The 27,187-nt window shown below is 39.7% G+C and overlaps 1 protein-coding gene and 2 pseudogenes across 2 annotated transcripts in view; all 3 read right to left on the reverse strand.

Moving 5' to 3' along the window:
• Positions 1 to 1,371: 1,371 nt before the first annotated feature.
• On the reverse strand, positions 1,372 to 15,676 carry LOC140496690 (dnaJ homolog subfamily A member 1 pseudogene; annotated as a pseudogene).
• A 134-nt stretch (positions 15,677 to 15,810) lies between these two features.
• ZCCHC7 (zinc finger CCHC-type containing 7) overlaps positions 15,811 to 27,187 on the reverse strand; it is a 274,677-nt gene continuing 263,300 nt past the window's right edge. For both annotated transcript variants that reach the window (XM_072596781.1, XM_072596780.1), the window contains exons 7-9: positions 26,696 to 26,791; positions 19,178 to 19,295; positions 15,811 to 17,109 (exon numbers count right to left, since the gene is read on the reverse strand). In XM_072596781.1, the coding sequence (XP_072452882.1) occupies positions 16,673 to 17,109; positions 19,178 to 19,295; positions 26,696 to 26,791 (651 nt within the window). In that variant the 3' untranslated portion in view covers positions 15,811 to 16,672. The remainder of the gene's footprint in view (positions 17,110 to 19,177; positions 19,296 to 26,695; positions 26,792 to 27,187) is intronic.
• On the reverse strand, positions 19,302 to 26,689 carry LOC140496691 (casein kinase II subunit beta pseudogene; annotated as a pseudogene).

A 27,187-nucleotide genomic window follows, 5' to 3' on the forward strand; every position in this document is an offset into this window, starting at 1 on the left:
GTGAGATAATTTACCCTATTCTATCTCTAACTTTCTCCTTCTCCCAATGTATTCCTCTCTCACCTCTAAATTTTATTTTTTAGATATCATCCCTTCATATTCAACTCACCCTATGCCCTCTATCTATCTATGTATCTATTTCCTCCAACTACTCTAATACTGAGAAAGGTCTCATGAGTTAAAAATATCATCTTTCCATGTAGGAATGTAAACAGTTCAACTTTAAGTCTCTTATGATTTTCCTTTCCTGTTTACCTTTTCTTACTTCTCTTGAGTCTTTGCATCTGAAAGTCAAATGTTCTATTCAGCTCTGGTCTTTTCATCAAGAATGCTTATTCTTGGTTTTAATCCTACCTCTTCTGACCTCCTGAATTTCATATTCCAAGACTTCTGATCCCTTAATGTAGAAGCTGCTAGATCTTGTGTTATCGTAATTGTATTTCCATAATACTCAAATTGTTTTTTTTCCTGGCTGCTTGCAATATTTTCTCCTTGATCTGGAATTTGAACTCTGGAATTTGGCTACAATATTCCTAGGAGTTTTCCTGTTAGTATCTCTTTCCAGAGGTGATTGGTGGATTCTTTCAATTTCTATTTTATCCTCTGGTTCTAGATTACCAGGTCAGTTTTCCTTGACAATTTCTTGAAAGATGATGTCTAGGGTCTTTTTTTTTTTTTTTAAATCATGGCTTCCAGGTAGTCCAATAATTTTAAAATTCTCTCTCTTGGATCTATTTTTCCAGGTCAGTAGTTTTTCCAATGAGATATTTCATGTTATCTTCTATTTTTTCATTCTTTGGTTTCTGTTTAATAATTTCTTGATTTCTCATAAAGTCATTAGCTTCCATTTGCTCCATTCTAATTTTGAAGGAATTATTTTCTTCAGTGAACCTTTGGGCTTCATTTTCCATTTGGCCATTTCTGTTTTTTAAAGCATTCTTCTCCTTATTGGCTTCCCAGCTTTCTTTTACCATTTGGGTTAGTCTATATTTTTTTTTAGTACAAAATTTTAATTTCAGAGGTTAACAATTATAAATGCTTGTGTACATTTAGTTAACCAAAAATCAAACCAGTCTAAGCTATGCATATACACATTGAAACAAAAAGTACTAGTCATGAAAAAATGCTTGGGGGCTTCTTTACCAATAAGGAAATAATTAACTATCCTGCACACTGAACATCATAAATTGCAAAGTCAGCATTTTATGTTACTGATTTTATTAGCTTTTTAAAACACAACTATAGTTGAATATCACAACAAAAACAATAAGTAGTAGTGAGTGTGTTAAGATGATTGTAGTCCTTCACTCATTCACTACTGCATACAAAAGCCAGCATTACAATGAAGGGTATTCACTGCCCCTCCCCCCCATTAAGAGGTCTGACACTGAACCTCTCCTCTGGGATGATGCTCATCATCCTCATAGGCTTCTCCATTGTAATGGTGTCTTCTTTCTTGAGATGGGTCAAAGTCCACCAGTTCTACCTGATCCATATCTTCAGTCTCCTCTACTTCCTTTCTTTCAGGCAGTAATTTTTCCAACAACGACAACTTATCTGATGAAGAAAGCCATTCTCTGGGAAGTTTACCTTAAATTCAATTATTAGAATTCTTTTCTCATAAGGTCGGCAATAAATGGGCATACCTTCATTCAGCACACATTTGATATCTCCATGTTTAACAATCTGACCAGGATGAGAAGTAATGACTATAGTTCTATTATCAAGAGTTGTTATTAGTTTCTGAAAGCCACACAATGTTTCAACCAATTTGATATCCATACACATGAAAAGGTCCTCACCACATCATGTAAATATAGCATTATCCTTCTGATCCAAAACAATGATAATGTCTCCTGGCTCTAGTCCTGGTTCCTGGTCACCTTCACCATGGAATGTTATCTTTTGACCATCTTTCATGCCCTTGTCAATACGAACCTCCAGAATTTTCTTCTCTTGGACAATTTTCCTTCCATTACAGCTTTTACATCTATCTTTAGGGCTGATTTGTTTCCCATGCCCTTGGCATTCCATGCAAACTGATTGAATTTGCTGAACCATTCCAGGTCCTATCTGATGAATTCTTATTTGCATTCCAGTACCTCTGCAATTGGGACAGCTTTCTAGCTCTTTTCTTTCCATCCCATCCTTCACATTTATCACAAATCACATTCTTTTGCAAGGCCAGTTTTCTCGTTGCACTATTATATAAATCTTCTAAGGTCACTGACAATTGATGGATAACATTTTTACCTCTCTGTTCACGTTGCCTTCTCCCACCTCCTCCAAAAAACATATCAAAGATATCCATTAGAGAACCAAAGCCACCACCAGAGCCACCCTCTTTGATGGCTTGTTCTCCATCTTTGTCATATAAGTCTCTTTTCTTTGCATCAGAAAGCACTTCATAAGCTTGAGAAATCTGCTTGAACTTTTTTCCTTCATTTGGATTCTTATCTGGGTGCTATTTTAAGGCTAGTTTTCTATATGCCTTTTTTAGTTCTTCCTGGGAGGCACTGGGTTTTACTCCCAAAACATCATAGTAAGTCCTTTCCTTCACCATTTTTTATAGCTGGGGAGCAATGCTCGCAGTATGCCCGGTGTTGAAATGCCCACGTCTGGGGTGGGGTGAGAGGGGACTGCCCAGGAGCTGGTGGGGATGTTGGGGGATGGAGTGGAATAAAGAGAAGATGGGAGGAAGGGGATGTGAGTTCTTGTGCATGGAGGTTGGGCAGTAGCAGCTGCTGTCCTCCACCTCTCATTGAGTTTTCTGGAAAGTTCCCAGGTTAGTCTATTTTTTAAGGTGTTATTTGCTTCAGTATTTTTTTGGGTCTCCTTTAGCAAGTTGTTGACTCGATATTCATAGTTTTCTTGTATCACTCACATTTCTCTTCCCAATTTTTCCTCTACTTCTCTTACTTGATTTTCAAAATCCTTTTTGAGCTCCTCCATGGCCTGTGACCAATTCACATTCCTCTTGGAAGTTTTTGATGTAGGACCTTTGACTGTGTTGCTCTCCTCTGGTTGTATGCCCCGATCTTCCTTGTCACCAAAATAAGATTCTATAGTCTGAGTTCTTTTACCCTGTTTTCTCATCTTCCCAGCCAAACTCTTGACTTTTAAATTCTTTGTCAAGGTGGAACTCTGTTTCCAGTGGGAGTGGGAGTGGGGGTGGGTGTACTGTCCCAGGCTTCAAGAATTTTGTATCAGCCACTCAATCCCCCACCATCTGTGGGCCCAGAGCTCCAGAAGCAGCCTCTGTCAAACCATGGGCTCTTCTTTCACCCAGTTCCTACAGAATTTTCCTACTGACCTTTTTGTTGTTTGTGGGTTGAGAAGTCTAGAAATTGCTATAACTGCCAATGATTCAGTCCCCCGAGGTCTGCTCTGGTCTTCAGTGCCCATGAGTTCCACGCCAGACTGTGCTCTGCTCCCTGCCTGGTGTGAAAGGCCCTTCCTGTTGACTTTCCAGGTTGTCTTGGGCTGGGAATTTGTTTCACACTGTCATTTTGTGGGTTCTGTACCTCTAGAATTTGTTTAGAGTCATTTTTTTTTTTACAGGTATTTGGAGGGCTTTGAGGGAAGAGCTCAGGGAGATTCCTGCTTTTACTCTGCCATCTTGGCTTCACCCTCAGCTTAATAGATTCTTAATTCAGTGTATATCTTTGTTTCAAGTATGTTTCTTGAAAACAATATGTTGCTGGATTTTAGTTTCTAATCTATTCTACTATCCATATTTATGAGTTCATCTCATTCACATTTATGATTGCTAGTTGTATATTTTGTGCTATCCTATTCTCTTAAACTTTTCCTGACCTTCTTTTCTCTGCCACTTCTTTAAGAGTTGGTTTTGCTTCTTGACTATTCTCTCCCTTAATATGTCCTCTCTCTTATTCTTCCCCCTTTAATCACATTTCATCCTGTTTCCCTGTTGGGTGAAATCTTTATGTACCCAACTGTGTATATATCTATGTGTATTCTTTCCTCCTTTGACTAGTTCAGATGAGTGATTGTGTCACCTACCCTCCCTTACTCCCTTGTATAGACTTTTACTTGTACATTCCATTTATAAGAAATTATTTTCTCCATTCTTCCTCTTCCTTCCCATTTCCCAGTGTATTCTCTTCCCTCACCCTTTCTATTCATTGTTTAAGATCATGAAACCATAATAAAATCACTTGAGGGGTCTAATTAAACTCCCTTTATGACCTTTGATGATGATAAAGTTGTGAGGGGCTACATGCATCATTTCCTCATGTAAGAATGTAAACAATTTAACCTTGCGTGGTCCCTTATGATTTTTCACTTTTTAAAATGCTTCTCTTGGCGCTATTGTTGCATATTAAATTTTCTACTCAGCTCTGGTGTATTCATTGGAAATTGAAAAAAAAAGTCTTCTGTTTCATTAGATGCCTATTACCCTGCAGGTAGATTATCCTTGGCTATAAGCCTATATACTTTGCTTTCTAGAATATCATATTCCACACTCTCTGTTCTTCTAAGATCATGGCTACAAACTTTGTGTGATTCTGACTGTGACTCCTCAGGACTTGAATTCTTTCTTTCTGGCTACCTGCAGTATTTTCCCCCCTTACTCTATGAGCTCTAGATTTTTGGTTACAATATTCCAAGTTTTCATTTTGGGGTTTCTTTTAGGAGTTGACTAATGGATTCTTTCAATTTCTACTTTGTCCTCTGGTTCTAGGATATGTGGGCAGTTTTCTTTTACCATCTCTTGAAATATGTTGTCTAGGCTTTTTTTTTTTTTTTTTTTTGGCTATTGTTCTTGGGTTTTAGGTCTTCCATTTTTTTTTCCAACTAATTTTCCAGATCAATAGTTTTTTCTATGTTTTACATCCCTTCCATTCCAGCAACTCCCCCCTGCCCCAACTTTTAACTTCATTTTATTATTTCTTGACATCGCCTGGAGTCATCAGCTTCCATTGGCCAATTAAAAAATTCAAGGCATTAAGGTTTGTGCCTCTTTTTCCAAGCTGTTAATTTTCTTTTCGTATCTTTCTTCCCTAATTCTTACTTCTTTTTCTATTTTTCTCCCTACTACTCTCACGTGGTTTTAAAAATTTGTTTGTTCTTAAAAATAAAACACCCAACAAACTTCTGATCTAACTCTTCTAGAAATTCTTTTTTTTTTGTATTTAAATTTATTTAAGTTTTCAACATTCATTTCCACAAAATTTTGGGTTCCAAATTTTCTCCCCATTTCTCCCCTCTCCCACCCCAAAATACCGAGCATTCTAATTACCCCTATCACCAATCTGCCCTTAATTCTAACATCCCTTCCTTCCTTTATCCCCATCCTCTCTTTTGTCCTGTAGGGCAAGATAACTTTCTATACTCCATTACCTGTATTTCTTATTTTCTAGTTATATGCAAGAACAATACTCAATAGTTGTTCCTAAAACTTTGAGTTCCAACTTCTCTTCTTCCCTCCCTCCCTACCCATCCCCATTGGGAAGGCAAGCAATTCAATATAGGCCATATATGTGTAGTTTTGCAAATGACTTCCATAATAGTTGTGTTGTGTAAGACTAACTATACTCCTATCCTGCCCCCCATTTCTTCTATTCTCTTTTTCGATCCTGTCCCTGCCCAAGAGTGTTGAATTCTAATTGCTCCCTCCTCCCACTGCCCTCCCTTCCATCATCCCGCTCACCCTGCTTGTCCCCTTCTCCCCCACTTTCCTGTATGGTAAGATAGGTTTTCATGCCAAAACTGAGTGTGCATTTTATTCCTCCCTTTAGTTGAATGTGATGAGAGTAAGCTTCATGTTTTTTCTCTCACCTCCCCCCTTTTTCCCTCCACTGAAAAGTCTTTTACTTGCCTCTTTTATGAGAGATAATTTACCCCATTCCATTTCTCCCTTTCTCCTCCCAATATCTTTCTCTCTCACCCCTTAATTTCATTTTTTAAAGATATGATCTCACCCTATTCAATTCACCCTGTGCTGTGTGTGTAATCTCACCAACTACCCAGATACTGAAAAAGTTTCAAGAGTTACAAATATTGTCTTTTCATGTAGGAATGTAAACAGTTCAACTTTAGTAAGTCCCTTATGATTTCTCTTTGTTGTTTACCTTTTCATGCTTCTCTTGATTCTTGTGTTTGAAAGTCAAATTTTCTTTTCAGCTCTGGTCTTTTCATCAAGAATGCTTGAAAGTCCTCTATTTCACTGAAAGGCCATTTTTCCCCCTGAAGTATTATACTCAGTTTTGCTGGGTAGGTGATTCTTGGTTTTAATCCCAGTTCCTTTGACTTCTGGAATATCCTATTCCAAGCCATTTGATCCCTTAATGTAGAAGCTGCTAGATCTTGTGTTATCCTGATTGTATTTCCACAGTACTTGAAGTGTTTCTTTCTAGCTGCTTGCAATATTTTCTCCTTGACCAGGGAACTCTGGAATTTGGCCACAGTGTTCCTAGAAGTTTCTCTTTTTGGATCTCTTTCAGGAGGAGATTGGTGGATTCTTTCAATATTTATTTTACCCCCTGGTTCTAGAATATCAGGGCAATTTTCCTTGTTAATTTCATGAAAGATGATGTCTAGGCTTTTTTTTTGATCATGGTTTTCAGGTAGACCCATAATTTTTACTTTGTCTCTCCTGGATCTATTTTCCAGGTCAGTTGTTTTTCCAGTGAGATATTTCACATTATCTTCCATTTTTTCATTCTTTTGGTTTTGTTTTGTGATTTCTTGGTTTCTCATAAAGTCATTAGCCTCCATTTGTTCCATTCTAATTTTACGATTTTGTTCAGTGAGCTTTTGAACCTCCTTTTCCATTTGGCTAATGCTGCTTTTTAAAGCATTCTTCTCCTCACTGGCTTTTTGGACCTCTTTTGCCAATTGAGTTAGCCTATTTTTCCAGGTGTTATTTTCTTCAGCATTTTTTGGGGTCTCCTTTAGCAAGCTGTTGACCCACTTTTTCATGCTTTTCTTGCATCTCTCTCATTTCTCTTCACAATTTTTCCTCCACCTCTCTAACTTGATTTTCAAAATCCTTTTTGAGCTCTTCCATGGCCTGAGACCATTGAATATTTATTTTGGATGTTTGGGATACAGAAGCCTTGACTTTTATGTCTTTCCCTGATGGTAACCTTCTATAGTCTTATTTTTTTTCCCCTTTTTTGGGCATTTTCCCAACCAGTTACTTGATTTTGGGTCCTTTGCCAAGAGTAGGGTATACTCTGGGAATCTGTAAGATCTCAGTTCCTCCAAGGTGGCACAATGAAGCATGTACACTGGTCTGGGAGCAGGGAGAGATTTTTGTGCCCAGAATCTTAGCAGAATTTCCTCTCTACAGCCACCTGGTCTCCAGTACCACCAAGCCAGCACTGGGGGCTGAGATTCAGATAAACTGCATGGGCAGTGCTGCCATTCAGTGTGAGATAAAGATCAGGTCCCTCAGGGCCTCTACACAGTGCGAGGTAATAATCAGCTCCTCAGTGACCCCAGGGTTTTTACAATCCAACAATTGGATTCAGGCTGCTGTAGGGGCTGCTGTGGGATCTGCTGCTGCTTGCCTGATGTGGCCTCTGTGGCCACTGCCTAAGGTAGGAGCTGTGGGAAGGCCCTTCTCCCTTCCCTGCCAGGTGAAAAAACCCTGTCACTGACCTTTGGCACCTGTGGCTTGAGGGACCTTCGAACCCTGGTACTGTGGCTGGAGATTCTGCCTCCAAGGGCTGTTCGTGAGCCGCACGCTGGGCAGCCAAGGCTGGGCTGGGCTCTGCTCCACTTCTGGTGCAGCAGACATTTCCCGTGGGCCTTTCAGGTCACCCTGGGCTGGAAATCTCCTCCACTCTGTTGTTCTCCACTTCTGCTGCTCCAAAATTTGTTGAGAGTCCTTCTCTACAGGTATTTTATAGGCTGTGTGGGGAGAGCCAGCATATGTGTGTCTTTCTACTCTGCCATCTTGGCTCTGCCCCTCTTCTAGAAATTCTTGTTGGATTTGTATCCAAGTGGTATTTTTTTTCCTTTGAGGCTTTGTAGATATTCTTGAATCATTCTTTTCTTCCGTTTATGTCTTGAATTTCTCTGTTGCCACAACAGCTTCTTACAGCGGCATTTTTTTCTTCTTCTTCTGCTTATTCTTTCAGCCTACTCCTTGACTTTGGACTTTGTTAGTGTTGAGCACCGGACATTTTGGGGAGGGGTTATCTGGCCTAAGCTTCTACATCCTGTTTTTACAGATCAGTCTGGGAATCTGAAAGATTTCAGTGCTCTCAAAGAGGTGTGATCTAGGGCAATGTCTGTTCGCTGCTTGCCTGTCCTAAGTTTGCATCTATTAACTTGCCCAAGACTGACAATTTCATTAAATTGGTGCTAGACTCAATTGCTGTTATCTTTTGTTCTCAAAGAGGACCATGGTATCGGTGAGGTGATGCTGTAACATGCAAGTGAACTAGATTTAAGTGAGGGAGTGCAAAGTCACCAGCCTCACTTTCTCCTTTGGAGCCATCTGGATCCAGTGGCCAGATATGGAGATGGTCGAGGATGCAGTAGAGCACATTGTCCTTTTCAAGCTAAGGTCTTTAACAGGTCTCTCTGACTGAGGCAACACCCATTCAGCTTAATAAAAAATGAGGCAAAGAATGGCCTCTTTCCCTAATCTGGCTTGGAGTCTCTGCAGGTTCAAAGCAACAGCCAGCTCCCCTTTGGTTTGTAACTCCTGCCCTAGTTTTTCCAATGCTGGCTTCCATGATAGACTAAAGTCATCAAAGCTGAGTCATTGTTCTGCTGCTGGGATCATAGTCTCCCAGATATTGTTTGCTTCTCAATCTGTTCTTTGTTCAGTACCCAGCTAGGGCCCCTTATACTGCAACTGCTCCTCTCCACCATGGATGTATGCTTCATGGTCCAGTTACTTCACTAATAGAGCAGTTCTCAAGGAGCAGGAGTCCCTATTTGCTGGGGCTACAGTCCTTATGTTCTGAATCACAATGCTATGCTATAATAACATCCTGAATCATAATGCTATGCTCATCAGGATAGTGGGGCTGCTGCTAAGGTTCTGACAGCACCCCATATCTATTAGAACTGCTCACACTGGATCTGGTTCCTGAAATACTGGAAGGGACAAATGCCTGTCACTCAGGGCAGGTTTATTGGCGGTGCACTGGCATATCACAGCCAGCAGTGGGTCAGCAAAGTTCAGAGGCAAATGGCACAGGGTGGTGAGAGGAAGAATATGATGACCCAAGAGAGCAGCTTGGCAGAGATCTAGGTAATGCCTATAGAGAACAATTTTCTTGGCACATTCCATGAGTGGAGAGCATACACATGACCTTGGGGTCAGAGGTACAAGGTCTTGATTAGAAAGAATCTATAGGAGTTCCAGTAGCTTGCTTCCTAGGTTGGCTGGGTATTTCCTAAGAGAACTTAATGGTGGGTGATGTTCTATCTTACTTTTTCTGACCAGGTGAATGAGGCACTTTCACTTTCTTAGCCACCAGGAAGGCTTATCACAGCCTTCTAGAAGACCAAAATGTGGAGTAGGGCATGTACCTCTAGCTACAGGAATAGGTAGGCCACAGATTGGGTAAAATAAGAAGTAAAGGAACTCTTGGGGTCATGCACATTTTGAGGGGTGTACACCTATTCATAGCATTCTACTGTCAAAGGATTATTTAAAATACTGTGTAACTAAAATCTGTGACCTAGACTTGGGTGACAGATCTGCCAAATGGCACCTATTTCTGAATGCTGGGGTAGTTCAGGATTCCCCTGGGATTTCTTCCCTGCCCTGGCACATAGTCTTGATTCTCAATTTCTGGGCACTGGAATTCTCTATTATAAGGTATACTCCTGGCCAGATCTCTTCTATGTCCATATATCTGTCTTTAGAAAAATTGGTTTAGAAAAAAAGTGACTCACTGTGACTTTTTCTTGGATTTCCCAATCAGAATTTGGTCTGGTGTGTTTTCTAGATATCTGTGGAGGAAGTTTTGTCGGGGAACTAGACTGTACATCTTCCTGTTCTATTAGTTCACTATCCGGTCTCTACCTCTTATTGATGATTTTTTGAAAAATGGTGTCTTATGCTCTTTTCGGGGGGTATAGGTGTCATGGCTTTCAGGTACTACAGTAATTTTTGCATTTTCTTTTGTTTGACCTGTATTGTTATTTTTGATATGAGATGCCTTATATTTTCTCCCTCTGCCCCATCTTTTGACTTTGTTTTAACATTTCTTATCTCATGAACATAATTAAATTATCTTTAGTCTCTTTTCATTTTCAAAGAGTCTGTTACTTGGGTAAATTTTTATATTTCTTGTACTAGGCTGTTCATTCTTCCAAGTCTTTCCTCTAGAACTCTTGTTTCTTCTCCCATTTCTTTCCCTTGAGGATAATATTTAAAACTCTTGTTCCATTTCTTCTAGGAATCCTAGTTACACTTCAGTATCTTCTGAGTAGGTGTCTTGGGCATTCTCTAGATCCCCAACAGACTTTGTCTGCACTTTTGTTCATCATTCTATAGTCTTATTTCTTGAACTGGGTCTTTGTATTAAAGCCAGGATTTGAACTCTTGTGGGAGAAAGTTGGGGTCTTATGTGATGCCGATCTGTATTATCTGGGGTCCTACTGCTGCTTTCTCTGGGTATTGAGAGCTGTGTTCTTTACAGATCTCAGGTGCGTCCTTGGCCAGAGCTGAAAAATGTTCGGCAGTCCCTAAGTGGCTTGAAGTCTGATTGCTGCCCTTCTAGTCTGATCTCTCCTCATGCTCAACCCCCTTTTGTGTCTGTGTAACACAACCTTGTACTTAGTTGGAGCTCCATGAGACATTTGGTGGGCCCAGATTTGTCAAGTAGCTAGAAAGCTCTGCAGATTCAGAGCTACAGAGCTTATAGGCTTACCTTTGGTCTGAAGTTCCTGCCCTGGTTACTAAGCTGCAAGCCCAAACCTAGGTCTATGGGCTGAGATCTAGAGTTAGAGGCTCACCAAATGTGTGCAGTTCTGGGTATGGTTACTCAGCTGTAGGTCCTAGCTTTAGTCTGTGTTACATCTTGAGGTCCTGCTCTCTGCTCAGAAAGATGCAGCTGTTGGGTCAATCTTTTTGTTTTCCCTATGTATAGTCATAGGCTCCTACACAACTCTCAAGCTGGAAGACACAGGCATGGACCTTCCTGGATGGACTTTTTTTTTTCCAGGATAGGAAAAATGACTCATTATGGCTTTTCCTTGAGTTTCCTGGTCACCACTTGGTCTAATGTTCTCCCTTGATCTTTCTCAGGGTTATTGTGGGAAAAAGCTGGGCTGTAATACTTCTTCCCACTCTGCCATCTTTGCCAGTCTCCTTCATCGTTGTTGATGTTCAGTCATGTCCAATTCTCTGTGACTTCATTTGAGGTTTTCTTGGCAAAGATCCCGGAGTGTTTTGCCATTTCCTTCTCCAATTCATTTCACAGATGAAAAAACTGAGGCAAACAGGGTTATGTGACTTGCCCTGCATCACACAAGACACTCCAGATGGGGCACTCTTTCCACTGTGCCACCTAGTTGCCTCCCTGCATCTTAGCCTTTTCTGTAGTGAACAGTTTTAATTATTTTGTATAAAGAGTCCTGTGTCTAATAATTCAAATCATTCTAAGGGACATGTTTATTAGACAGCTGCATAAGGTAAGATGTTCTTTCTCTAGAATGATTCTCAAGTCTTGGCTCAATATGAAATGTCAATTTGACACTTTTTGGTGCAAAGCAGAATTATTGATAGATTGGACGAGATGGAGGAAAAGGAGAATGAAGCCATTATTTCTTTAGTTTCTCCCTTCTTAGAAAACAGTAATGGCAGTACAGTAATTAATGCTGGTAAGAGGAGTGAAGGGGGCAGGAGGGTAGTAGTATAGACTTTTCTTATTTACAGATACATTTTTAATTTAGAAAACAAAAACATACAAATATGGTCAAATGCAAAAAAGCAAAATATGTCTTTGTGGTATTCCACTGCAGGAAACAGCATGGCGTAGTGAAAACAGACACTGGGGTTAAGGGGAAGTCTTGCATTAAAGTCCTAGCTTTAACATTAATTTGTGTGATCCTGGGGAAGTGATCTTTGGCACTTCACTTGCATAATCTGAAAAAAAAATGGAAATATCTGTACTACTTTTATTATTGGGTTGATGTGGGTGGTATTTTAAAAAAACACATTTTTATTGATGCCTTTTGTTTTTATATCATCTAGCAACATTTCCCACTGCAGCTAAGTGATGCAGTGGACAGAGTGCTAGCTAGCCTTGGAGTCATAAATTCTGAATTCCATTCTAGTCTTAGCTACCGACTAGTTGTATGACCCTGAGCAACTTATTTCACCTTTGCCTGCCTCAGTTCCCTCAACCATAAAAGAGGGATAATAGTTCCTAAGTCCCTGGATAGTTGTGAAAATCAAATGAGGTTATGTTGGGGGTGGAAGCTCAATTCCATGTGGACAGTCTCGGTCAGGTAAAGGTGGGAACTTCTAAATCTTAGAGTTCTCATGAGGCCCCCCAGAAAACAGCAGGGAATCGAGGAGTGAGACCGAGCTATCTCGTGTATTTCCGCCTCTTCCCGTGAGAAACGTGATGGGAGAGAGCTCTCCCCGCCCTCGAGATTGGCCTGGGTCTGGGCACACCTATTGTTATCTAACAGGCACGGTATTCAGGTGCAAACTACGCAGCCGGAGAGCTTAATTAGGGTCAGGAAAGCCTGAAGGCGCTCTTAGCACTGAGGGGCCCTGACAGGACAGAAGGCTCCGTTTTTCCTCTCTTCGCTCTCCCCTCCCCCTCTCTCCCCACTTACACTTCTGCTTCCAATCTCTTACTGTAAGATCTTTGCCTCCTTGGGAGACTTCTCTCTCCCTCCTAAGGAAGAGTTCCCCCTGCACATGTAACCAGGACCCTGAATAAAGCCTAACCCTTGTTCGACTCCGGAAAGTTTCTTCTCTCATACGTTTATCCGGTTTGGCCAACCGAAGACCTGGGACAGGTAAGGTAAGACTCGGGTAGCCCTCAGGCCTCTAGGCCTGGCAAGGTTATATTTGTAAAGCACTGAATATAGTGCCTAGCACACAGGAGCCGCTTAATAAATACTTGTTCCCTTCCCTTACTTTGCCTGTCTTTTCTCCCCACCTTGTCCCAGAGGGCCATCTTTTACAACATTCTTTTTTGAAAAAAAAAAATCTGAAAATCTAATCAACATATATCAAAATAGTCTGAAATTATGCAGTTATTTCACTTCTCCTCACTTCTGGAAAGAACGGAAGGTGTCTTTTCTTATACCTTCTCTGGAACCAAGCTTGGTCGTTATTTTGCAAATGTTTCATTTTCTTGGGTTTTTTCCTCTCATTTACATTGCTGTAGTAACTATTTTGCTGGTTCTGCTTACTTCACTTTGCATCAGTTCATTTAAGTATTTCCATGTGTCTTTGTACTTATCATATTCATTCTTTCTCATAGCATAGTAATAGTTCATTTCATTCATGTACTACAATTCGTTTAACTATTCCTCAATTGAAGGGTAACTACTACTTTGTACGTTCAGTTCTTTGCTATCATGAAAAGTGATGCTATAAATATTGTGGCACATATGGGGCCTTTTTGTCACTTTTTTCTTGGGGTATATGACTAGTGGTAGGATCTCTGGGTCAAAGGAGAGAGATGTTTTGGTTACTTTCTTCACTTCATTCCAAATTCCACAACCTCTACAACAAACGATGATGGGCTTTTAAAACCTTAAAGTGCTAAAGAAATGTATATTTCTAGCATCAGATTTTGCACCAACTTTGAGTCCAGCTAACTTAAAACCACTGCAAAGTCATATACAGAACTGTGAAAAGAAATTGTATCAGAGAAATACTTTTGGGGATGTGTCATTTCCCCCTTTCTCAACATAAATTTCTATATGTTAAAAAAAGATCATGAATAAGGAAATTCTCATTCTTAAAAAAAAAAACCTTTGTGAGCTAAATTAACTAATTCATGAGGTACTTGATTCTTCACAATATATATTTTTTCTGAGTTTTTTCTCAGTTTCTTATGTTCTAGTACAGAAATAATTACAAATTATCTGCAGAAGCTATGACTGTTGACTGTTCTTTGGGCATGTGATTAGAAGACAAGGGTATTTACATTAGGTAGTTCTACTTAGTGGTTAACGGTTACAGTTTTTTAAGTAAACCCAGCATTATGTAGCAGTGGACAGAGTGCTAACCTTGAGCCAGAGACCCTGGTGCAAAACTTCCTCTGGCAACATGTGATCTTGGACAAGTAACAACTTCAGTGTGTCACAGTTTTCTCACCTATAAAATGAGGATAATGATGGAGCCTACTTCCCAAGGTTAGTGTGAAGATAAAATGAGATATATGTAAAGCGTTTTACACATTCTCAAGTGCTTTACAAATGCTAGCTAGCTATGCTAGTTATTAGTTGAAGAAAAACTGAAGAACTCAATCACAACCCAATTGACTTCTCTACATCATATGATGCTGCTGACCAGTTCCTCCTCAATATATTCTCTTCTTGGTTTCTGAGACACTGCTCTTTTAATTCTCTTACCCATCTGACTGCTCCTATCTCTGTCCCTTTGGCTGGATCATTATCCATGTTAGACAGCCATGTCACATACCCACTAACTGTGGGTGTTCCCCAAGGCCCCTCTTTTTTCTCATTTGGGGATCTCATCAAATCCATGGGTTCAATTATTACCTCATTGGTGATGTCTCCCAGATTTCTACAGACCTAATCTCTCTTCTGAGCTTGTCCCCAATCACCTATTAGTTGTTTCAGACTGGCTACTTGAGACTCAACATGTCCAAAACATAACTCATTATCTTTTTGTCAAAACCGATTTCTCTTCTGAACATCACTAGTGTTGGGAGTACCATCCTTTTAATTGTCCAGATATCAGTCTCAGCTCCCCACTCTCATGTACCGCACACAGCCAATCACTTGCCGGATCTAATTTCAGTCTTCACAATATCTCTCCCTACATCCCTCCTCCACTCACACAGCTACCACTGTTTCATCTCAACTGATACATATCACTGAGTTTCAATTCATCCTCCATTTAGTCACCAAAGTGATTTTCCTAAAGTGAAGATGTGACCTAGTTGAGTAGGGACTCCATTAACTCCAGTGGCTCCTTCTTGCCTCCAGGATCAACTACAAACTCCTTTATTTGGCATTTAAAGCCCCTCTCTGCCTCTCTAGTCTTCTTACACATTGCTTCCCTCCATATGTTCTCTGGCCCAGAGCGCTCTGCTTGCTGTATTCCATTCTGGAACCTTAGTGTATGAATGGCTGCAATGCTCTCCACCCCACATCCTCTGTCTCATGGACTTTCCCTGCAGGCTGTACTTGGTCCCCCAAGGCACTAGTGTCTTCCCACCCAAAGTTACCCTGTATCATGTCATATATACATACACTTACCACACGTCTCTTCAGTCAGATGAGCCTGAAGGTTGGAGGCATGTACCGCTATGCGTGCCTCTGCCTCTCCGCCCCTCAGTACAATGCCTGTCCCATAGTAAGCACTTAATAAATATTCATTGATTAACATAAAATCTCCCCGTTGCCATTCACACCACACTTTAGCTCTAGAGAGTCTTATGGATGGGTTTTGAATGGCCAAGGAAATACGCTGTTACATTTGTTCTTATTAACCTTGTCCTCCCATGTAATAACTGCTTATTTTCTTTTCATGTAAAGGACAAATTTATTCACTGTATTGGTGTGTCATTTTATCTCAGCATCTAGTTCACTTTTTCTGAATATAACTTAACAAAGTACAAAAAATATATCACAGCTTCTTAAGAAGCCAATTAATTTGAGTTTATACTGTAATGTGATTTTTATTTTTTAAAAGTTTTTTTTTTAACATATTTAGGTGATTGACGTCATTAAGGTGATTTTCGCACTGAGGAAAAACATTCTTTAGTGATTATGTTAAGACCTTGATTTATTTCTCCTTTTCGTACAATTGTCAAAGCTTTTGTTCCTTTTACTAGTTACACTAGAATGATTCCTTCTGTTTTCCTGTAGCTCAGATTCCTTACCTCCTTAATGCTTCAATAATTTTATAATCATACTTAGGATACTTCACTCACTTTCAAAATCAGACTACAATGTTCCTTACCAAGGATGACATCAGAACAAGCTTTAGAAGCAGGAGAAATTGAAACACAACAAAGCACATTTTAAACTTTTCCAACTGGTGTAAAAATGAATCTTGAAAATGATTGAGTAAATTTTCTTATCAACATTCACTTCTTTTTTACTTCAAGGCTTTGTTTTAAAAAAATGTAGATTGTAGACAAATGACATTTAATAAACTACTTTTCTTGGTAAAGTATATTTAAAAGGGCTTCTTAAAAACAACAAACAAACATCACCACAAAATTAAGCTTTCTCATCCCCAGGCTTCTAAGTCAAAAGTACAAATTAGCAAATAGAAATAGTCCTGAAAATGGAAAACTAATTTACCTTTTTACCTTCTCACACAATAAACAACTTGTTGGTCACAGAGAATAGCAATCATTTGCTTAAAAACAGAAGCCAAGAGCTCTGTGCTGTGAGCTCAGCTTTTTTCGAGCTGGAATAAACACATCTTACTTCTTTTATGAAGTAAGAAAACACAATGCCTGAGCACAGGCAGACAAGGACAGCAGACTATGACATTACTGCCAAGTCAGCAGTTGTTTTTCAGCTTTGATTTCTTTTTTCTCTGCTTAATAAGGAATAAACTCTCCTCATCATCTACTCTTTTTTTCTCTCCTTTCTTATATTTCTCCCATTTGCCCCTTTTGGAAAGCTCCCCTCCACTCCTCTTTCGATGATGGTGCCCTAAATGGGAGGAGGACCTATGAGATGAAGAATGACTTCGGGGTCCTCTGATGAAGTCCTCGCCTCCATCATGCCACTTCTGGACATCCCTCCTAGACTTTTTTTCTTGGCTTCTGCTGCTCCAATTGCTCATTTTTGTTCCTCTGAGATACTTTTTTTCTTGATGCCATGTGTACTCTTCCTGCATGTGTCTCTTCTTTATTCCATGGTAAGGACTCCTGTTTGTTGATTCCAAACGGGGTCTCTTGAATGGTCTTGGAAAATCTCCATTTTTTTGAAGTTCTAGAAAATACAAGTGTTTTTGCATATTCAGAATCTGACTGTGCAAACACAGATTGGAGGGGTGATCATTTTAACTTGTATCCAGACCTGGACATGGAGTCAGGAAGCCCTAAACTAGAACCTGGTCTCATTCACTTCCTAGCTGTCTGATCCTATGGTCCTTGGCCTCAGATACCTCCTCTGTAAAATGGGGATAATAATAGCACCTACATCCCAGGAATAAAAGGATCAAAAACTACTAGCACAGTGCTTGGGACATATCGTAGAGAGTTATAGAAATATTATTATGACTGTTAGCTTTGCAAAATAGAAGTTGTCAGATCAATTGAAGTGACAGTGAAAGTAGCCTTAAGGCAAGGCTGTAATCTGGCCTTCAGGAAGACTCCGAACACGGCCCCATGTGACATTCTGAACTGAGGACAGATTTGGAATCACAGTACTGTGATGGGAGTGCCTGGGAAGTCTATTCTCATGTGGTGGTCAGAGGCCCACTATGGTGACCTCTCACAGGAATTTCTTCTGAAGCTGCTGTTATTTCACGTTTGTCAGGACCTGGAGGAATTAATTAAGAGCCTGGTTTTAGGGAGAGCAAGGGGAGAATAGGAGTGACCATGACATGTTACGGAAGTGGTAAATCCAAAACTGGACAAAATCTACTCAGTGAAGTACTTGAGAACTGAAAATGAACTACAGAAAATAAAGCATGAAACTAAAACCCCAAGTCTAGGAATGATTATTAAGATGAAGAAGATCACAGGGGGTTTAGCAATCTGTGCTGTGGTGGAGTTAGTACAAGACAATGACATGTAAGAACTGAGAAATAATTTTTTCTCTATATTCACTAAGCACTTGACTTCTCATTATAAAATGGGCACAGAGACCTTAAAGGTGGTCTAGAGGTGACATAAAAGCTTTCCAAAGGCCTGGAAGGAAAGCAGAGAAAATTTAAATAAGATGGGTTATGTTTTGGTAGTGAAAGAATGAAGGACAAACAGAGAAGAGATGTAGAAACACCCTCTTCCTTTGAAAGAGGTGGGGTACTACAGGTCTAAAATGCTGAAGACACCATGCTGTCAGGCATGGTGACAGGATTACTTGTCTTTGCTTAACTGTTCTTTTCTGTGATAAAGGGAGGCTCAGTTCTTATTTGTGTAAATCTAGAAATGACAGGGATCTTAATTAAAAAACAAATGAGAACGAAACGTGACTTCATGACTACTGTGAAGTACATGGACAGGCTGTTCTGCTCTGCCAGGGAAGAGAACTCGGGAAGACAAGTTTACACCAGGGGTGTTTAGGCAAAAACAAAAACAAAGCCCCCTAAATCTGACTTTGTTAGCAAGAGTGACTTAAGAAAGCCATACAGAGAGGTGGTCCTGTAATCTTCTGGCACTCTCCAAGATCCAAGCAGATGGAGAGCTGCTTGGGTTAACTTAGCTGAAGAGGGTACAATGGCAGCCCAGAAAGATACAAAGACAAGGAGTCTGGGCTCTGCTTCTGCTTTCTAACACTTCTTAGCTTGGTGCTCGCCCATGGATAAGGCACTTAACCTTTTCATTTTGGGGCCAGAGTTGCCCCATCTGTAATAGAGGGTAGCACATTTAGTACATTGTTGTGAGGATCCAATGAGATAATGTCTGTGTCCTGGCACACAGCAGGCACTGAATCAAGAGCAGCTATTACTACTGTTCTGACAACAGAGGGGACCGGATGTTGGCAAGATTCCTGTTTGTTCCCATGAAGTAAATCATAATTTTATATAGACCTTAAAAAAAAGTACTTACTTGTAAAGAAAACAAATTAAAACAATATTTTAAACCCTGGAATACAGAGACTACAGTAAACATTTTTAGAAATTTACTCAGCTGAATTTATGGAAAAGCCAGCAGAACACAACAAAGTTCAATTACTTCTCTAATCACAGAGGGGCTCACTTTTACTAAAGTGATGCTACAGACATAAAAGTATCATCAGTGCATGCAAGAAGATCCTAAGATTATAAACTGAGAGCTGCAGGGGATCTCAGGTGTCACTGCACAAACAATTCTCCAGGACCCCCTCATCATACCTTCTACTTTCCACTGCATTCTTTCTTCTTGTTCCTGGATGTCATGCTCCTTATCATAGTAGTAGATGAATGGTACTGTTGGAAATGTTCCACTTAACATCCGTCTTTCTGTGCACTCCTGAAAATTATATTTAGTGTTACAACTTTCAAGCATCACTGCAGAAATTTACATTCTTACCAGCTTCTAGACAGCGTGAACTACAGACAGCGAAGCATCCACTAGTTTTGCAGTCGCTCTCTCCCAGCTACATGGGAGCTCCCTGGCAAGGTATTCTGAGGGCACCTGTATGAAAGCATCTAGGAGGTACAGAAGTCAAACGGAGAGGGCATAAGACTGATGCCTGATACTGAGTGTATTGTTAAGATGGAGCAGGCTGGTGAGTCACATATCACCAGACTTGGAATGCAAAGTGGATTTGATCCTGGGGCCTCCATTTCCTAACTATGAGACACGGAGTACCCTGGGCCTCAGATTGATCTGCAAAATGGAGGTAATATTTGTAAAACACACCTTAAATGACTGTTGTAATCCAACTAGACAGTAAAGTATCTTGTAAGCCTTACATTTTTATATGAATGCCTATTATTACTGTGAGCTTTTTGTGTTTGCATGGGCTTCCCTAGCACTAGCATGGTGCTATGCACTTTGTGTTCGTCCTTTGTTGCCAAAGATAACCATGCCATCAGAGAAATAATTACATGACTCGTACTTGACTCTGTTTTGAGTGAGGGAGGGCTGTGCAGGTCATCAGCCTCACTTCTCCTCCAGAGCCATCTGAATCCAGTGACTAGATATTCATCAGGATGACTGGAGATGACCCAGGATGAGGCAATTGGGGTTAAGTGACTTGCCCAAGGTCACACAGCTAGTGAGTGTCAAGTGTCTAAGGAGAGATCTGAACTCAGATCCTCCTGATTCCAGCACTGGTGCCCTATCCACTGTACCACCTAGCTGCCTTAAGTGCTGTGCACTTAATACAATATTTAATGAGCTGGATTATTACTTAGGACCACAATTCACTTCAGTTGTGGTAATTAGTGTTGCCATCTACTTTGTGAATTAGGCTTTGAAAATGTATAGTCAAGTTCACTGTAGGATCACAATTTAGGGTATATGATAAACCTACTGGTTAATGCTAATCTTAGGAGATCTCCATGGTTGATTATTTGGCCTTAGGAACCTTTTTGAACACTTCCCCCCAGCACTTCCATAGTCCTCCTCAATCTCTTAGTTACAGAATCGTAAAAATACCAGAGTTGCAAAGAGGTCCCAACTTGAAAAAAATCTATACAATGTCTTCAATGAATATCCATCAAGGCCTTTTCTGAGAGGAATCCAATTCTTATGAATAGATAGTTGTTCAACTTTGGGACAGCTCTAACTGGGGGGAAGTTTTCTCTTTTATCAAACCTGAACTGGTCTCTCTCCACCTACTGTTTCTCCTCCTGTCCCCTGGGGTCAGGAAACAGCATCTAACTCTTATCCCACGGGACAGACTTTCAGATACTTAAAAACCACTATTAAGTTCTACTAAGTTTTCTCTATTACAGGCTAAACACCTCCACTTTCTCCAACTGATTCATTTGGCCATAACGGTCATCTCCTTCAAGGAACCCTCTGTCTTATCAATGACCTTCCTAAAATGTTGCATCCAGTAGTGAACAAAATATTCCATCTATGGTCTCACCAGTGCAGTATACAATGAGGTAATTTCCCTCAACCAGACTGCTCAATTTCCCTGTGAGGTCCAAGGTCACACCAGCTTTTCGGTCTTATTACATGACTGACTCATTCTGCACTAGTGGTACATGAAAACCTGAGCTCTTGTCCACAGGAACATGTCTAGCCATGTCTTCCATATCTTATACTAAAGCAAGCGAAGTTGTTTTTTTGCACTCAAGTGCAGGAATCTACATTTATTTGCCCTCGTTAGATTTCTTTGTCTAATAATCCCAATATTTGAGACCACTGAGATTTTTCTGGATTTTGATTGTGTCAGTTATCCCTCTTAGCTTTGTGCCACCTGCAAATCTGGTAAGCATCCAACCGATGCTTTTCTCCAACCCACTCAAAACTGCCTCATGCACAGCTCCCCTCCAGGGGCATTTCATGAAGAATTTTTTTTGAGGTTACAAAAAAGCATTAATGACTTTGGGTTGAGTCATTCAACAAGTTCTGACTAGTTTACATCTTATCCACAAGGAGCTAGTGTGACAGAGAGACTGTCACCTGTGTTGCTAAAATCCAGTAAATTTTATATATAATATTCCTTTGATCTAGCAGTCTAGGAACCCTGTCAAAGGGAAATAAGGTTAGTCTGGTATGACTCGATCTTGATTCATCAAGTTGGTTCTTTGTAAACATTGCTTCTTTTTTAGATTACTCAGTACATTCCTGTGATAATCGAGGTCAAGTGCACAGGTTTATAGGTACATACTCTACTCTTTACTTTTCTGAAGATCATGACATTTGCCCTTCTCTGGGCTTGGCACCTTTCCCATTCTCCACCATGTTCTCAAAATCACTGGTACTGATTCGGAAATCACATCTAACCCCTAGCGCCGTAGGGTGTAGTTTGTCTGAACCTGGTAAGCTTGAACTCATCAAGGACTGCTAGCCAATTTTGTTCTTTTCAGGGCAAAGATCATTCTCTTTTGCAGATACCAGAAGGTCAGTGGTTTAGTCAATGACTCTATCTTCTTTGAGAGTTGGGAGAAACCTTGACAACCATCTAAGTCAAACCCTAAACAAAGAGAATTCCCACTATAACATTCCCAACAAGAGGCTGTCCAGTTTCTGCTTGAATAGCTTCTCTGGGTGATCAGTCCCACTGAGGACAACTATAAATGGTGGGAAGTTTTTCCTGACCTCAAATCTAAACTGGCCCTTTTCACTTCTTGTTCTCGGTTCTCTGTCTGTCTCTTAAGTCTAAACCCTCCTTCATAAGACAATTCTTCGAATGCTTGAAAACAACAACTGGCTGCCCCCACATGCAGTCTTTTTTTCCTGAGGTGAACATCTCCATTTCCTTCACCTGATCCTCATGTGACTAGGACTCAAGAGCTTCTCCAGTCCTGTGTCCTCTTCTCTGGTGCTCTTTAGCATCCAGGTCCTAGAAATGACCACAATACTCCAGATTCAGTCTGACAAGGGCAAAGTACAATGGGACTACCACCTCCCTAGCCTTGTTAATGGACTTAGCTCAATGCCCCAGGCTATCAAGATCCTCTTGGAAACTGTCATCCACTGTGTTGTTAGCAATCCTTCACAGCAAATTTGACAGGAATACCATCTATTCCTTTATGCAAGTTACTAACAAATATGTTAAATATTTAAATCCTGATTCTGCTCACTTTACTCTGTATCAGAGTTTATAAAGTCTTCCCAGGTTTTGATGAATCAGTCCCTTTCATACAGCATAACAATAATTTGTAACACTTTTATACTATAATGTTCTGGATGGAATTTATCTTTCTATCTCTTACATTATGTTGGTAATATGGAAAAGTGATAAAATTATTAAATGTTTCAAGTAATTTTAATTGACTTCTAAGATTCTCTATGTAGACCATCTTATTAACCTCAAAAAGCAATATTTTTCCCTTTTTTGCCTATTTATTTCCTTGATTTTTTTCCTTGTCACATATCTAGATTTTCGAAGACTGTTCGTAATAGTGGTGATAATGGGCATCCTTACTTTATCTCTGACTTACCAGAAAGGTCTCTAGATATAATGTTGTTTCTTGGTTTTAAGACAGATGTTATTTACCATATTTAGGAAAGATCAATTTATGCCTATGCTTTTCAGTAGTTTTGTACAGAAATTATCCATCAGATTGCTAAAAATAACAAAAAAAAAGGGAAAATGGCAATTTTTAGAGGTACCATGAGAAGATGGATGCACTAATCCAAGCATTCTTAACTTAGGATCCATCGACCCTTTATATTTCAGTAGGTCTGAAGACTTCAATGAGAAAAAAAAAATCTTTATTTTCACTAATCTTTATCTGAAATTTTAGCATTTCTTTCACTATAATGTAGGCAACAAATCACCTTGGTATTAGAACTACCTATGACTTTGTCACCAACAGATTTTTTTTTCCATTTCTTCCACTTTATTTCATACTTCTACCACACCACCACAATAATAACTTTTTAATTTAAACTACAAACCACTGAGGGGTCTGGAAAGGTGTGTGTCCCAGGGGGAGGGAGAATGGTGTTACCGCCTGAGGTACTGGGGGGAGGGGAGGGGACACATTGGGGATGCTCTTGATAGGGAGGGTCCCTGTTGACTGTCTGAAGTTGCAGCTGGTAGGTCATACAGTTTGGGAACAAATTGGTTGGCAGGTTGTTTGGACCTGTACTCAATGAAGAGCACATAGGGAAAGCCACCACCAAAATAAGCCCCATCTGTGTGGTGGTGCCTTGATGACTTGGGAGTGTAAACCATCCATGCACTGGGGCAGTTCAGCTTTACCATGGTCTCATCTGGTATGTCTGACAGTGTAATGGGCGACATGGACTGGTTTTCACAATATATATGGGGACACCAGCCAAAGTGTTTTTGCTGGTATCAGTCCATGGAGCATCTTGGCTGCCTGCTTGATCAGGTCACTCTGGCTGGGGTGGTTCTCAGCAGGTTGTCCAAGTTAAGGATCAAGTCTAGTGTCTGCCTATAGTGGGGCACTTGTTATGAGAGTCTTGTGAGGTTGAACTTATTCTGGACAGAATCTTTACCCACCTCATCAAAGAATTAATTGCCACAAACCCCCAGAATCATGTGATCCATGATGTTTCTTCTGAGCTATTCATGTTTACCTCAGTGGCCTGGGGCTGCAGAGGGAGAAGTTGCTCCCAGGGGTGGTAGTGGCAGGAGTAAAGGCAGGCAGCAAAGGCTCCAGACTTGACCACAACTTGACCACTTTGTTGATTACAACAAAGTAATGGTGGGGAATCATGGATATTTTCATATCACATTACAGCTTTTACAAATCTTTTGACATACTGTTCATGCTCATCTTATTCTAAAATTACTATAGTTATTATTACCTGCCTCTGTGACGACAGTCCTCCTAGCTCTAAATGCTGGGCAAATCCATGCTTAGCAGCTGTCCAGTCACCAAATGGCAAAGTCTGCATTCGGTCTCATATTGGTAACTATGTCACTTTCCAGCCGTACATTTCTAGCACTGCCTGCTGATCAAACGGTCATGTGCATTGTTTGTTCAAGTTTTACAGAACTAGGTAGGTCAAATAAGAGTTCTCTCCATAATGCCTGTTGTAGCAGTGTCTGGCACATGATAGGTAGTTAGCTGAGAAACAGAGGAGACTAAATGACTTTCTTCTGATCACACCCCCAGATAGTGTCAAGACAAAACTTGAACTCATTTTCTACTCTAACTCTAGTGCTCTTCCAATCACATCAGGGAGGAATTAACAAAAACTATGAGATGCAGTTCATAAGGTTACTAATGACTTCATACACATAAAATTCATTTTAACCAAGTGTTCTAACACTATGGGAATTAGGGACTAATTCCTCCATCCTGATCCTTGCAATTACTTGAGCAATAACTCTTTAATATCTTTCCTTATTACTTAGCACAGCGTCTTGCACATAGTAGGAAATCAACAAAAATTTATTGAATTTACTGAATTGAGATGCATGAAAAAAACTGGAGGAAAGGAATATTCAAAGACATTTCACTAGACTGATTTTTGTTATATCTGGATCACACTTGGTTCAGATTAATCCAGTCATTTGAGTTATATTGTACAAAAATTATCTTACAAAGTCAAATGTAAATTATTTTTTGATTATCCACATCACTAGTCTTTTCCATCAGTATGGAAAATCTATACTTGCTCATATAAATTATTTTCATATTATCTATTTTTTGGATTATCTTCACCATTGCTTTTCTCCCATTGTAAATTTGGATAATTAAGAGTTTGTCATCTCTGTGTAAGGATGTCAAGTTCGTATTACAAATGTAAAATTACCTAATCCTAGATTTCCAGGGATAAATTTCAAAGACTCATAACAGATTTTTGTCTGCATTAACAGATAACAGCACATGACCAAACGTAACAATTTAATTTTCTTTTTAACTGAGAAAGTAAGATGGGAATACTTCATCCTTTTGAAGCCCTGCTCTAAAGAGATTACTACTCAGACGCAATGCAACCCTGATTTTTAAACAGCATTCCTTAAATGAACATCAACACTGAAAATATACTACCATGGATACTGTATGAAAAATGTGTAACATGACAGACCTGGTAAATTAAACAAATAAGAGGTAGAGGTGTTGAATTCTATTATGGTATACTTAGAGAAGTTCAAGGTCTTCCTGGGGAAATCTCAGGGGTACTTAAAATACCATGATGAATTTTACTACGTTTAAAATGAGTCAAATGCAACCTTAAAAATGAAAATTCTAAATTTTAGACAGTATAGTAATAAAGCTTCTAGATGAGTTGATTAGAGACACTCTGAAGAGGTAGCCAGAAAGACAAATAAACTTGGCTTAGGAGTCAGAGCCAAGGTGTTTTAATGAGTGTATGTCATAAGAGTTAATCTGGACAAGGTAACAAGGAAAACTTAACATTGAAACTTTATCTAGAGAACATGAAGATAAAAATTAAAAAAAAACCAACTGGATTTGGCTGTATGAAATTATTACTATGTACTCATTTGTGAGAAGTCCCTGACACTTATGATTATAATGAACATAGTTATTATGGAAAACATTTTTTTTTTCTGGACCAGTGATTTCATTAGCATAGGAATTCTTAGAGGAACTTTTTCTACTACTGCAGGCTGGCACCTTCTTTGCAATTTATAGTCTAAGAGAACTGCCTTGGGCATGGAGACAGGTTAAAAAATCTAGAACTGGGAAGTCAAACTCAAAAAGAATCAGATCCAAGTAGGCCACATATTGACTTACAAAATAACAAATTAACATTATCTATGTTGCATTGTATTGTATTTTAAATTAATTTCGTTAAACATTTCCCAATTATACTCTAATCTGTTCTTCACAGGGTAGTGTGACACCTCTGAGCAGGTGTTCCTGATTTGACTCCAACTCTGAGGCTAATATCCACTACACTACTACTGAGCTTCCTCACAAAACTTTAACATGGCAAAATTAGGTGCTGTTTCATTCAGTCACATTAAAGCGTGTACGTTCAGTCTTCTGTTGCTCACACAGCACTTATTCAGCATGGATGTTGTGCGAGATGCTGAGGATACAAAATCAAAAAAGAAACACTCCCTACCTTCACAGTTCTACCTCTGTTACACAACTTAAAACATTAGAGAACGCTGGGCAACATCAAGCAATCCTGGAGGTGATGTAAGAATTCTTCCAATTTAGAGCACAGCACGCACTTAGAGTCATACATTCCTTTTCCATGACTTTTAGCTACTACTCCAAACGGATGAAGTTTGTCATGACCAGATTGTGTCATACATAAGTAGCATTCAGGTAGAAAGTATTAAAACTTACATATCCATAATGGCCTTTCCGAGAACAGTTGTAGCAGTATACTAAGGCTGATCGTCCAAGATAGGTCTTTGGCCTCTTGGGTGGTCCAGGTTTGGTCTGCAATACAGGTTATTTGTGAAAGTTCTATTTTAAATTCAAATCTTAAAACAAAATCTTGCCCTTTCCAACACAATTCTTATCAAGTGAATGACGAATTCTTTTGAAGTAGTGGTTGTAAAATTTTCTTCTGGAAAATGTGAACTATTATCATTAAGAGTTGTTCTTGTAGTATTTATGCTCATAATGTGAGAATGTAATCTCGATTCAAGTCTTACTTTTGTACCTTAGCACAACATGGAGGTGAGCCTGGGTTCTCAAAGGGTGTTCCCACCAAACTGCAAACACCGGAATATTACTGGGTCTAACAATGGATTGTGTGGCTGCTGTTTAAGGAACAGGCTAAGTATGTGTACGTTGACTGGCATCAAGTAATGAGTTATCATTATTATTGTT

Source organism: Notamacropus eugenii, chromosome 3 (genome assembly GCF_028372415.1).
Source record: "Notamacropus eugenii isolate mMacEug1 chromosome 3, mMacEug1.pri_v2, whole genome shotgun sequence".
Classification (NCBI taxonomy): domain Eukaryota; kingdom Metazoa; phylum Chordata; class Mammalia; order Diprotodontia; family Macropodidae; genus Notamacropus; species Notamacropus eugenii.